Consider the following 12,973-nt stretch of genomic DNA (forward strand, 5'->3'; position numbering starts at 1 on the left):
GGGAAAAAAAACAACTTGCCAGCCCCCAGCGGGGTGTTAGCCGAAACCGTGTCACGCAAAGGGCCACTTACTGTAGCATAGGTCAACGAGTCACTTACAAGTAAGTCGATATTCACTTTCACTTTCTGCCATGACAACGACCCCCACCGAGCTCATTAATTTTTTATTAGCTCAGTTAATTAAGCGTTGAACGAGATCGGTAAGTGACTTGGCAATATCCGGAGACAGGTGAAGGTATACATTTTTGCTAGCGTTAGCTCACGCTGCTCGACTCAAAACATGAAGTTTTCTTGAGTGTTCAGTTAACATTTGCTTTTCTTCCCACTCCCGGTAAAGAATTATTTTATGTTGTACCTACTAAAGTGTCTCTTCACAAGTGGTGACTTTTATCGTGGATATTCCGTGACCGTCAAATGCCTTACGTTGTCGAGGCCCTTACGTTTCATCCAAGAAGAGAAGGACAACATTATGCTTTTCAACAAGGTAAGGTTTAACCAGAGCTGGGTATTTTTCGAAAAATTGAGTGTCCGTTATTCGTCATCCGTCTGCAGCTTGGGGACCCTTCCGTCGTCCGTTATTCGCCTTTTTTCGGCGGTGGGGGGGGGGGGGGGGGATAAATACACTCAAAGGTATTACAACGCTTTGCAAAGGAGTCACTATAACTCAAATTAGTAATAACAAATGTGATAAAAGTATATATATATATATATATATATATATATATATATATATATATATATATATATATATATATAGATTTTTTTTTAAATTTATTTGTGAGGAGTGGAAAAATATAGTTGGGCAAAATGGCCAAAATCCACAAATTACTTCATGTTCCAATTAATTTGCTCTTAATTTGAAAAGAAAAATGTACTGTTCCTGTCAACAATGTCCAACAAATTACTATGAAATTACAGTACCAATGAACTAATAAATATAACCATATTTGTATTATGTAAGCATTTTTGTCCACTTTTATATTAATTAACATGAGCAAGAGGAATACGAACCTCTTATCAATTATATACTTACAGTTACATATAGTTACAGTATGTGATTCCCCGTTACAACCGTCGTCCTCCTCAAGGCAACCATAATTACAATGTGGCTCACGATGAAAGCAAGTTTGACACTATTATTCTACACCTTGCCACCATTTTATGGTAAAGGGCAACCATAATTACAATGTGGCTCGCAATGGAAGCAAGTTTGACGCTATTGTTCTATACTTTGCCACCATTATCAAAAAGTATGTGGAACGTTCTGCAAGTGTTGACATTTATTAACATTAACAACGCAGCAGGACACAGCCTATAGGGAAGATGCATCATACTGAGAACTGTTTCTAATATTTTGCCTCTCTCAGGTGACTAATTAGTGGTGCTGTAACCAAAATAAAAGAAATACTTATCATTTATTATTATTATTTAATACTATAATCATGAACATGTTCTTGTAAAAATAATTGCTGGGGGTTGACTGAGATATTCCACAGTTACATTATTTTTATACTTTTCATTTGATAGCAATATTGCATCATGACAAGAGCAGATATTATACAATTATATATTATCTCAGTTGCTAACAATTACTTTAAATGTCTCAAATATATATAATTTGTTTTCCTATAGTATTGATTTTTAAGATATTCAACCATTATGTCAATATAAATAACACACATTTGTTTACATTTAAATTTATATTGAGCAGTGGGCAGAGCAGCTATGCAATTTTCTTGTATAGATTGCTCAAAATGATTGCCATGCATCACTTGTTTATATTGTTTACCTCCAGATGGCGCCCTTTCCCCACCTTGGCTTTGCCTGGAGTTTACTCCTCTCTCCCTGACACTTTCAAAACCAAAACATGTCAGTCTATTCGACCACACTCCCAAGTGAGAGTATGGAGTCGCAGAAGACGTTTCACAGCCAAATAATTTTTTGTAATTACTTTGCAGAGTCAAATTAATCAAATAGAGCAAGTGTTTGTTCCAACTGCATCTGCTGCTTCCTGATGTTCATGCGGTGATGGTTCTACCTTCACGTATATTTCAAGGGTCTTTGTTTCATTAAATAGTGACACGTGTTTGTTTGTGATACACAAACGCTCAAGTCCGGTTCACAGAGCTCAATGTTGTCATGAAGCAGGCCTCCCGACCATCTCCACCGGACAACGTCGCACTTGTGCACTGCTCAACAGTCCCTGCTTAAGTGTCAACACAGCTGTTCACCACATCCAGGAGCTCCGCAGGAAGGTGGACAACTGGCGTCAGCAGCAGGTAGACAAAAGCTGACTGATAATGGCCAAAAAGCACAAAAAGTCACACTTTTATTTCCTACCAGCGGGGAAATGATCAAGCTCGTGCTCACCAGGCCACACACCAACACGGCGACGCCTCAAGGTGACTACTTGCTGTATTTTTTCAACACACATTTTTATGTCATGAAATATTACATTTTCCTCCACAGATGTTCCAACAAAGATGCCAAGATGATTGTGGAGGGTTTTGCAATTACCTTAAGAGGTGAAGCTTTGCATATGGCTATTTTAAACACATTAGGTCACTTCATTCGGCGCAGCACAATTTAATTTCGTGTTTTGTGGTTGTCATCGCACTTTACACCCACACACTTATTTTGTGTATACCTTTCGAAAGACACTTCCTGCACGTCTGACTTCCATTACGATTCATACATTATTCATTTCAAAACTGCTCCATTATCAGCTCAATATTGTAAGATGCAATGCGCATGTTGTGCAAACATTCAATATAGTGTGAGTGTTGTCATCCCTGCAGGAAGCTGTCCATTATCACCGCTGTTGAAGAAAATAAACAACGTCCTTGGAGAAGCCACATACCTTATTGAGCGTCTGGAGGCCGATCGTCAGCGTGCGGCTGAGGCCCTCGTCAAAGAGAAAAGAAAAAAAAGACGCCTGGAGAAGAAAGTTGGAAACGTTTCACAGTGGGGGCAACCAGAGTGCTGTTGGGTTGTTCAGGAAGGTTAGTTTAGGAGAATACAGTGGAACTTAGAGTCAAAAGCCTCCAAAATTAAAAAACAACAACAACAAGAAAAAATAGATAAAATATGAAGAATTCTAGCACACTTTACACACCATATTTCTTCTCTTGGTGAAATTGGTCTTTTTGAGATGGGATGGCCTTGTCCGGTCCATGTGAGCACCTGGACAGTCAATGGCGAGGACAGATTTCATTCAAGCAAGAAGAGCACATTTTCACTGATATAGGCAGCACTTCATACACTACACTGTTGTTTTATGGGGCATAAAAACACAAATGCCCCGCCAGCTCGTCCACAACAGAGGAATCAGAAGCTAACTTTGTTAGCATGGCAGTTTTGTAGAAAGACGAATCATCACTTGAAAGCGGCTCTGGAACTTCACCCAGCCTAGCCAATTATGCCATGGCAAAAGAAACTTGGTGGACTGGGGGTGCAAAGACACGTTTTACGAACTAGGCAGATCAAAGATTTCACACTTGATAGGTGAGCAGGCACTCCGGAGAACCAACTATTTGAATAAATGCCATTAAAAAGTCAGTTTTTTCTATGTCTCTTAATATGTCTCTTGACTCTGAAACAAGTAACCTGACATTAAAAATCAGAACTTGACCAGTGCCCCAGAACGGATCCCGTTCGCCTTAAGACGATCTGCTCGAGTGCTTTCATCACCATGGCAACGATGCTACTAATGTGAAAGTGTGTGTTTTTATCGTGCAGAACAAGAGGCCCTGGTTAGAGATGTCAATGAACTTGTGTGTCAGCTAAAAGTGCAAAGGGGCAAACTTGAGCAAGTCCAAGGGAAAGTGACACACGTGGAGCTTTTGAATCGGCGCTTGGATGACGACATCAGCCTTGTCAAAGCGCAAACTGCCACTCTGAGAGAGACGGTGGACCTGCAAACAGGCATCATCGGTCAAATCAAAACAGCACAAGCGGAAGTAACATCCCGCTTCATTTATGCTTTGTTTCAGTTTTCCAAGTGAATGTTCTTTATATCTAGTGTATTTATTCTTTCTTCCTTCAAGACGAACGCAGTGTACTTGAAGACAAAGAATGAGCTTGTATTGCTCACGAAGGAGTTAAAGAAGATGGAGCATGACACCGGGGGTGAAAAATTAACATTTGAAAATACACTGTTGGATATGAAGAATCAACTGGCAAACCAATTGTAAGCATCTTGAATTGAGTTAAACAGATTATTATCATTGTAGATGATGAGATGTGATTCTAGATGAGCACATTCCAAGATTATTTATTGATTGATATTTATTCATGTTTAGTGACACATCTCTAGTAGTGCATCTGTAATTGGACAAACCTCGTTTTTTAGTACATTAGAATTTGATGGAGACACACAGAATCCCCTCATGTTCGTGGTTTGGCATTCGTGATATGCATATTCATGCAAATAATTTTTGGGGGGAACCCGCCCCTTGTTATCTTGTGTAACTCACTTATTCGCTATTTCCGTGCTCATGCTGAACAACAACAGTATTGCTTTGGTGGCATCTACAATTGCAAGTGTTTGGAGGAGTTTGATTTAGACAAAAAGTATTTCTTGTGGGAATACTTTTTCATTGTAACGGGAGTTCACACTATATGCCATTTTTTTCACAGTTTAAACAGATTTGTGTTCTCTGTGTCGTGCAAATCCATAGTACAGCTTTCCTAACCATGACAATGGGGGCGGAGCGAGGGCATGAGATGAGTCCAGAGGCTAGTCAACATTGCCAACTTAGTGACTCAGTTGCTGTACTTTGTAATTTTTTTCCCCATCCCCTCTTTCCGTAACTATTTTTCCAATTATGAATGCTGAGCAATAGCACCTCTTTGTGATGTTATTGGCGTCGGAGTCCCCCTCCAGAAGATAACATGCGTCCGGACTGCAGATGGATTGCGCATGCACAATCCATCACTGGCTAATTATAACATCTGAATTTGGCAAAATTCTGAACAGTTGACAGGCATGTTTTCAGAAATAGCAAGGTAACAACAGGTTTTGCAGTGCTTGGTTGTTTAATTTCACACTTGATGGGTGGGCAGGCGCTCCGGAGACCCAACTATTTGTATACAAGCAATTGCAAACTCAGTTTTACATAACATGTCCTCTTTAAGTAAATTAAAAGTCAAAGTCCAAATAAGTTGCTTTGTTGTGATTGCTTTGTTGTTTTTCATGTGCAGTGCTACTTTGGCTTTTGCATCCTTCCCTCTGCTGTGTTTTTAATTCACTTACTTTCAAAACAATTTGTCACCTCAGAGAAGAGTTAAACCATTTGGAAACACTTGAGAAAAGCCTCTGCGCTGAAATCGCGGATGCCGAGAAAGCGGTCGCACAAGCGGAGGAAGCGTTTGCCGCCGTGACCCGACGTCTGCCTCAAATGACGGCCTTGAAGACGGCAGAAAATAATCAGGTATCATGATCATTGTGTGCGGCGGAATCTCCAAATTGGCAGCACAGTGGCCTGGTGGTTAGCACATCTGCCTCACAGTTCTGAGGTTGAGTTTGGAGTTTGGTGCTTCCTCCCACAAAGGTTGTGCAACTCTGAGCGAGCAAATATGTTGCGGTTCGAAAACGACCCCATCATCCTGTCATGCGTTTTCTTGTGGCTTTTTTGTATTTTAGTGTACCGCAACATTAAATCCAAAATGAGACATTCTTTTCATAATTTACAATGGCAAAATGATTTTGTCTTCTCATCTTAGAAGTCAATTGACAACTCAAAAGGGATTGTGGTCAACTTTGGAGGGTTCCACTGGGACACTGAAGAGAATTGAAAATATTTAAATGTTTTTCTTTCTCTAATTTTCAGATTACACAGTTAAAATGTAAAATTCAAGTGGAACTGGAAACCAGTAAGAGACTAAAAGAGAATCTAGTTGCACTGCAGGAAGACATTGACAAGACTGTAAGTAATGTCATGTTAACATACCTGTTGTAAAATTACACTTCATTTTAGGGTGTTTAGTTATTGCTGTTCTTTGAAATAATTTCTTAATTCCCACAAGACTTTGTTGCCCTTGCATTTGTATTGTCTTAGCGCATTGTTTGAAACATCCACAGAAACTGAATGGAGAAGCAGAGGTGTCCTGCACAGAAGAGCAGCTTCAGTCAAAGCGCAACGCGCTTGCTTGTGTCTGTCAAGAAAACACAGAGCTTGAAAACAAAGTGGAAGACTTGAACCATCAAATATCAAAAAGGTAATCATCGCAGACACAAGCGGAGCGTTAGACAACATTCACTGAACGTTGAGGTGAGATTCAACTGACATTATTGGCTACATCTAGAAAATGGAGAGAATTATATCCAAAATCTTGCCTTTTTTTTGACACTATAAAATTGGAGCTTTCCACTACACTGCACCACTTTAAACGACAAATACATTCATAAACATGTTGTTAAATGAATATGTCCTTGACATTGTCAATCAAAAGTGATCATTTCATAATTTGTTCTTCATTTTGTATAGTCCCATAGCACGATTTTGTTTCCCAGTGTACCTAATGTTGTGGTTTAAAATCTAAATGTGAATTAAAACAATGAACATATGACTGCAGTGAAGACTAAGAGCATTCACTAAAATATTACATTTATCATTTGGCATCTATTGCCATCATATATAAACTTGTAAAGTACCAGTAGATCCAAAAGTACTTTGGTCATTCATCATAATTCTAAAATAATACCGTAATTTTTTTTAGATGAAAATACTTTGTTGTGACTGCCTGAAGTCCATGAGCACTCACATCTGAGTTTCCTCCCTGGAGATGCTTTTTGCCAGGCCTTTGCATCCAAGTAATAAAAATGATGGCCGTATTTACAATTATGTCTGTTGTCCAAACGCTTTTTGAGCCCCTTGGTAGTCCTGCATAAAATGGCTGTAAATGCTATATTATTGTGTGTGAAACGTTTTAAATTAAAGCAAAATGTGACACTTCACACAATCACATTTCGATAGTTTTATGTCAAATCCATTTGGCAAAACCCGGAAGATCTCTGTACCTAACGGTATGTGATCACGTCCTTCTAGCCAGACGGCAGTGAGGCAAATGTGCGAGGAAAGGAAGCAGATGCTCCAGAAGGTTGCCACCCTTGACCAGCAACGGGAAAAAGCCCGCCAGCGAGTGACCCGAATTGCGGGCCAGCACAGCGTCACTCGGGCAGAGCTGAAGCAGCGGCAGCAGATCACCTTCACGGAAAAACAGCGGGTCAGGGTCAGTGGAGGCATTGGCCCCTAACCTGTTGTACATTTTGTGCTTGAGTGTCGAGGTAAATTTCTTGTTCTTTCTTTATTCCTTACAGGACGAGATGGAAACGCTGCAAAGTACGCTGACGGGTCAGGTGACAGTGATAGAAGGACTTAAGGTATTGATTGACAAGGAGAAAATATATAGTACGTACATTTCAGTGGTTTCCTTCTCTGCTGGCCTACATTTAAAACCTGGAGCTTAATTTTGTGAGGTTACTAGGTAAATGTTAATTCTTAACTGCTCCAAATGATGGTATCTATAATTACGATGTGATAGTGGTGGTATTAAGAGATGCATTAAATCAAAAAAGGTACCAAATGCACTGCCAACCACTGACAAGTATATTTAATATTTAGTGGTTTGACCATCATGCTTGTACTGTATTTATTCCATCAGGGCCAGTGTGCAAATATCAGTGAGGAGCTGCACCAACACCAAAAAAGCTCAAATATCATCAACAAAAAACTTCATGCTCAATTTGAGGAGACGTCCACAACAACAATAGCTCTGAAAGCGCAAGTTGAGGTGCTGCACCACCTACATCAACCACAAACTTTTATTGAAATAATATGAATTAACCCAGAGTGTTCTTGTGATTTTAGAATGTCAAGACGTTGACGCAAGAAGTAGAACAGATGCAGCGGGAGCACATGGACACTCTGGCTGGGTTGGGAAGAGACAAAGAACTGAAACGTGACCAAATGACAGCTGCCGAGGTAAAGAAAGATGCGTGTCGCACTTGCTGAAGTGGGATAATTCTGTAACGTATGTTGATGAGAAAGTGAGTGACAGCTATTCTTATGTACATTCTTTGTGCACAGGAGCTCCGGTCTGCGACGACAAGGCAATATGAGAACACAATTGGAAGGATTGGTGACCTTACAAAGACATGGGAACAATGCAAAGATGCTTCGGATACAATGGAAGAAAATGTTGGACGCATGTCTGAAGTCATCACAAAACTCCAGTAAGAAAATGGAAACTAATAGCATGTTGTTGGCCACTCTGTTGCATCCTTACACATTTTAATGGTTATTTCAAAGCAAGAAGTGACATACGTGAGCTAAGCTATCTGATTTCAAATAAGTGAAGTGAAAATAGTGTCTATAGAATTTATTTGACACCCCTCAAAGAGGAGCGTTGTTAACAACCCTGCCAAATTTGAATAATTAAAAAAAAATCAGTACATATGTTGGGCTCTCACAAACAAATCTTTTTCAAATCGATTATTCCATCGATGCCTTAAGTAATTGCCAACGCCCCAATCTCTCCCGTGCGCGCACTCGCGGCCTACAACGAGGCGCTCTAAAGTGGCTGTGTTAGTGCATAGTCCCTGTCCTCGTGTCAGCTGTCATGTCAGATTTTTTTTTTTTCCTCACTCTTCCACCTTCTCTCCGTGACCGACATGCACTCAGTGCTGACAACAAGGCACTCTAAAGCAGCCATGCCAGCAGACTATCTGAAGGGAAAAGGCATCAACTTTCAAACTTTTTAATTCTAGTCTATTGTTCAGCCAGACCACCGAACAGATCACCTAACTGTCAGTGTTCTATGTCCTAGCAAAAAAAAGGTACTGATTTTTATCGATGCCTTACACAACCTTCATTGTTTTGCAATGGTTCGACACAAAAGCAAAAGTGCTACAGTGCCTTTCATTCCGGAACCCACTTAACATTCCATGCTATATTTTTCCCCATCCAGGGCTTCTTTCCACTTGGAGGAGTTCAAACGGGATTCGGCTGCTGTCATAATGAGCACCTTACGTTCGGATATCCATAACTGCATACAACGCACGCGGCGATCCACGCAGAGGCACAGCGCTCACATCGTGACGAGGAAAAAGCAAATGCAAAAAACCAAGGTGACGCTACATCACGCTGACAATTAACCACATGACGTATGGCGTCAAACACTTAAAGGATCGACCCAAAAAAATAAATAAAATTAAAAAAAAAAAACACTGTTTGTGGATTAGCACATTGCTCGTTACAATGCTTCCCCCTCAAGATGCAGACAAAAGAGCTGTGGGCAATTAAAGCTACAAGCCATGGTCAATCTTGTTTAAGTGCTTTTCCCACAAATGACAACTCACAGTTGTTATAGTCTTTTGTCTGGATGTATTTGATGATGCGTGTCGCAGGGAGATGCGGCGAGCCTCGCGCTGCTTGTTACCTGTGGGCCGACACTGCTTCGGGATAAACATATAATTTGGATTTGGGATTTAAAAGATGCCGGGAATTGCAAGAGGAAGCCCTGTTCATTGTAAGGTTTTCATCTGCAGGATTATCAGCCCCATCCAGAGCCCTCTTTGCTGATGGGGGTTTCACATGGCTTATCTAATGTGAAATCGCCATGTGGTATATAGTTTCATTAAACGGTGATCAAGAATGCATTAGTTCAAAACAAGAAAAGGCAATGGAGCTTAAGCCGGCACGCATCCAAGTGCAGCAACTTTAAGGAAGTTGTTGGGGTGAGACAATTTAAGAATTAGAAGTCGCACAGACACAACTCCCATTAGCCAGATAAGAGTTAGCCAAGCAAAGAAAAGGCTTTCGTCTTCGCACTTGACAAAATTTGATGCCACAACAATAGTCTCCGGCAAATACAAAGATGAGAGTCGGTCGCTAGAAGTAAATTGGTTACTTTAATCACACAGACTAAAATAAAGCACGTGTGATATCTACATTAGCATTTTAAGCTCTAGTCACGTAGAAATAACCATACATCCCTTTTCCATATTTCATCTCATTGAGTTTGTGAGCCTGCCCTGTAGACAAAAACAACCATTCACACTCACACCCACAGAAATATGTAAATGGCTATCTTTAGAAAATAATAATAAGAAATTAAATGTGGTTATTCAACAATTAAGTTGAATGTGTGTGTGTATACCATACAGTGCATTCATAAAAACACGAACCCATAAGTTCAACAATTCTCACATTTTCTGGAAAACTACGCTTCCTAAGAGTTCAAACTATCATCATGCGTGACGTTATGTGAGATCTTGTGAGACTTCAGCTGAGTGACCATCAAAAGGAATTGTTGTGCTTTTCCTTGGGCTTTTTTTTTTTTCTTGTATTTTGTCAAGAGTACCAGTTATAGTATAGTGAAGGGAAAGTGTGATACGATAAAATAGAATATGGAACATGAAATGAAATAGAGTGCAACATGGGAAAGTGTCTGATTGTTCAGTACAATCACTTCAGTGTAAATTACATCCAATTTACCAACCAGATGCGAACAAAAATAGCATGGTGGCTAATGAATAGCATGATGTCGTCGCATCCTCAAATGGTGAGTGGTTTAGTTGGACAATATTTAGTTTAATTACACAGTGTTTAATGTCTGCTTTATGCTTGTGTGACAGTTGAGAATATTAAAACGTTACTTAGAACGTTGCCTGTAGCGATAGTAAAGGTTTTATGTTGCGCCTGCAACCTATTAATAAGTGAACATGATTTGTTATGGGAAATGTTTTTATTGTAACAAGCACAACCTGCGTCACCGAATGGATCGTGTTCCACTTTGGAGGTCCCACTTCTTTTTTGCTCGCTCCTTAATGCGCATATTTGGGTATTAGCAAAGTAAACAATGCAAAGTGCAGACGCTATCAGTTTCTTATGCGCAACCAAGTGTAATTTGTTCCATTTACTTTTCACAACAGCGTCAGATGGGCTTTGTCAGAGCTGCACGGAGTAATTAAACCCGAAATCAATGGCAGGCATTTGTCATGTTTACAGGCCCCCTTTCTGCTGGGTTCAACTCATCACTGTTGAGCTGTTTACTTTTTACAATAGGGGGACACACTTCATTATGTCTCCAGGTAGAATTTTAAATATTTAGCGGCAACATGAAAGTGAAGACATGTCGACAGACGCCACACTTGAGAGGTTTCCTGCATTGCTGTTCAATTATCCTTAATTAGAAGTACAGTATTACTATATCGTAGACAAACCCGCCATGGCAAAATCTCGCAAATCATACTTCCCGTCATACTATGTGTATGGTCCACTTGTCTAACGTGCATCACATATTTGCACGCATTTGCATCTGTGCTGTGCATTGTGCTGCCTCAGCAATTATTCAACTCGCATCAAGTGAACTCAGGCAGTGTATTATTCAATAAATTAAAACAACAAACAAACATCAGTTAATCTTTAATATTTGAACATTCCTAAGTGCCATATAAAAGAGACAAATGTTATTTAAAAATGCAGGTATTGCTGGTATGGAAAAATAAGTGAAAGTTTATGGGGGAAAAAATAAAATACAAAAATCAAAACTCAATTCAGCGCAGTCATTGGCCCAAACTAAGATTTGAACCCAGAACCATTTTGACTGAGGCAGATGTGAAAAAGAGTGAAAAACTCATTTACGGATGCCTCTTAACCAGTTGAAATGTATGTATGATAACACTTGTATATTGTTGAACTACTTGCCTTTTATTTGAATCTTTCTAGGATGCACTTCACGTCGCGCTGAGGGAAAACGAGCATCTGGCCAGCGAGCACGAGGGTCTGCAGAAGCTCCTCGTGGAAGCCAAACACGAGGCCGTCCGCTCGTTGAGTGACAAAAACCACGTGCACAAAACTTTTTGTTTTTACACCCAGGTAAGTTTTCTTTATGTTAGTTTGCCCCAGTCTTCTTTTGTAATTTGTAATATTTATATGGTCATACACTACATTACATTTATAGTGGTCAAACTTTAGATCACAGGCTATAGTTGTTTATTGTTAATTATTATATTATTTGTCAGTTGAGTGTCATTCAAAAGCTTAGCTCTTAGTTGTTTTGCTGAACAACCTTTACTGGTACCTGCTCTATGTGAACAGTATCAGAAACAATCAGAGGATGCCCAGTGGGACACATTTTGGTTGTCTACAACCATGAATTTGTAATTTAACCGAATTTTTAAGATTTCAGCTATAGGCAACAAGTAAAACTACTGCAGCTGCCATTGCTTTCAGGATAGTATATACTAGTTAATGTGTGTTTTTTAATACAGTTTTTTCACATATGCAAGCCACAATTGGCCTACAACCACAGGCCGGGCTGTGTGGGCACGCGCGTACATGCGTGTGTGTTCTTGGTACTAAAATAACATCAGAAGACGTCTTGATGGAGACAAGTGCTTCTCCCCTGTTTAATCTTTATAGTTTCTGACACTATTTAACCGGAATGGAATTGCACTTGACAGCTTTAATGTCAGGAAGAGACTGTGCTCTCCCTGCAATGAGAAAATACATATTATTTGTTCCAAAAAAATGACTAATACCTTTACTTGAGCAATTCCTCATCTAACTGCATGAATGTTATCAAGTGCAAAATGCATGCAAAAATGAAATCCTGTGGACAGGATTTTCCACGCTCATGATCAAAGCCTGATTTCCTTTTACTCCGGCTTCAGCCCTCCACCGTTTTTGTTTGTCTCCACTCGACACTCTTACAACAGAAGCCTCTTGGCTTCTTTGCTATGTTCCTAAATTTAGTTTTATTTTTTTATTTTTTTATAACAAGCTTATGTCAACATATAGATTCAGACCTATCCTGTTTAATCAGATTTACATACTCGCATACTCTTTCCTGTTTGGACTATTTTATGAACGTTATAATGCCAGCATTTCATACCACGGTTTGGTATGTACAGACTGCACTTTGCGGTTGCCTTTAATTGATTTGTTCTTGACTTGAGGCACTTCTTG

At 39.7% G+C, this 12,973-nt stretch overlaps 1 protein-coding gene across 10 annotated transcripts in view; it reads left to right on the top strand.

Moving 5' to 3' along the window:
- Positions 1-12,973, top strand: part of ccdc178 (coiled-coil domain containing 178) — a 25,602-nt gene continuing 12,629 nt past the window's right edge. For 5 of the 10 annotated variants that reach the window (XM_086043612.1, XM_086043611.1, XM_086043619.1 and 2 more), the window contains exons 1-18: positions 1-100; positions 364-483; positions 2,145-2,278; positions 2,343-2,401; positions 2,469-2,524; positions 2,798-3,001; positions 3,738-3,958; positions 4,046-4,188; positions 5,278-5,431; positions 5,831-5,926; positions 6,082-6,218; positions 7,049-7,232; positions 7,321-7,383; positions 7,665-7,793; positions 7,871-7,984; positions 8,090-8,235; positions 8,970-9,129; positions 11,732-11,881. In XM_086043612.1, the coding sequence (XP_085899738.1) occupies positions 414-483; positions 2,145-2,278; positions 2,343-2,401; positions 2,469-2,524; positions 2,798-3,001; positions 3,738-3,958; positions 4,046-4,188; positions 5,278-5,431; positions 5,831-5,926; positions 6,082-6,218; positions 7,049-7,232; positions 7,321-7,383; positions 7,665-7,793; positions 7,871-7,984; positions 8,090-8,235; positions 8,970-9,129; positions 11,732-11,881 (2,220 nt within the window). In that variant the 5' untranslated portion in view covers positions 1-100; positions 364-413. Of the gene's footprint in view, positions 200-363; positions 484-2,144; positions 2,279-2,342; positions 2,402-2,468; positions 2,525-2,774; positions 3,002-3,737; positions 3,959-4,045; positions 4,189-5,277; positions 5,432-5,830; positions 5,927-6,081; positions 6,219-7,048; positions 7,233-7,320; positions 7,384-7,664; positions 7,794-7,870; positions 7,985-8,089; positions 8,236-8,969; positions 9,130-11,731; positions 11,882-12,973 lie in introns of those variants that run through there. The other 5 variants (XM_086043617.1, XM_086043616.1, XM_086043618.1 and 2 more) reach the window with 5 other exon arrangements.

The sequence above is a fragment of the Filicampus tigris genome, chromosome 10 (genome assembly GCF_054856515.1).
Source record: "Filicampus tigris isolate MCC_2025a chromosome 10, RoL_Ftig_1.0, whole genome shotgun sequence".
NCBI classification, from domain to species: Eukaryota; Metazoa; Chordata; class Actinopteri; order Syngnathiformes; family Syngnathidae; genus Filicampus; species Filicampus tigris.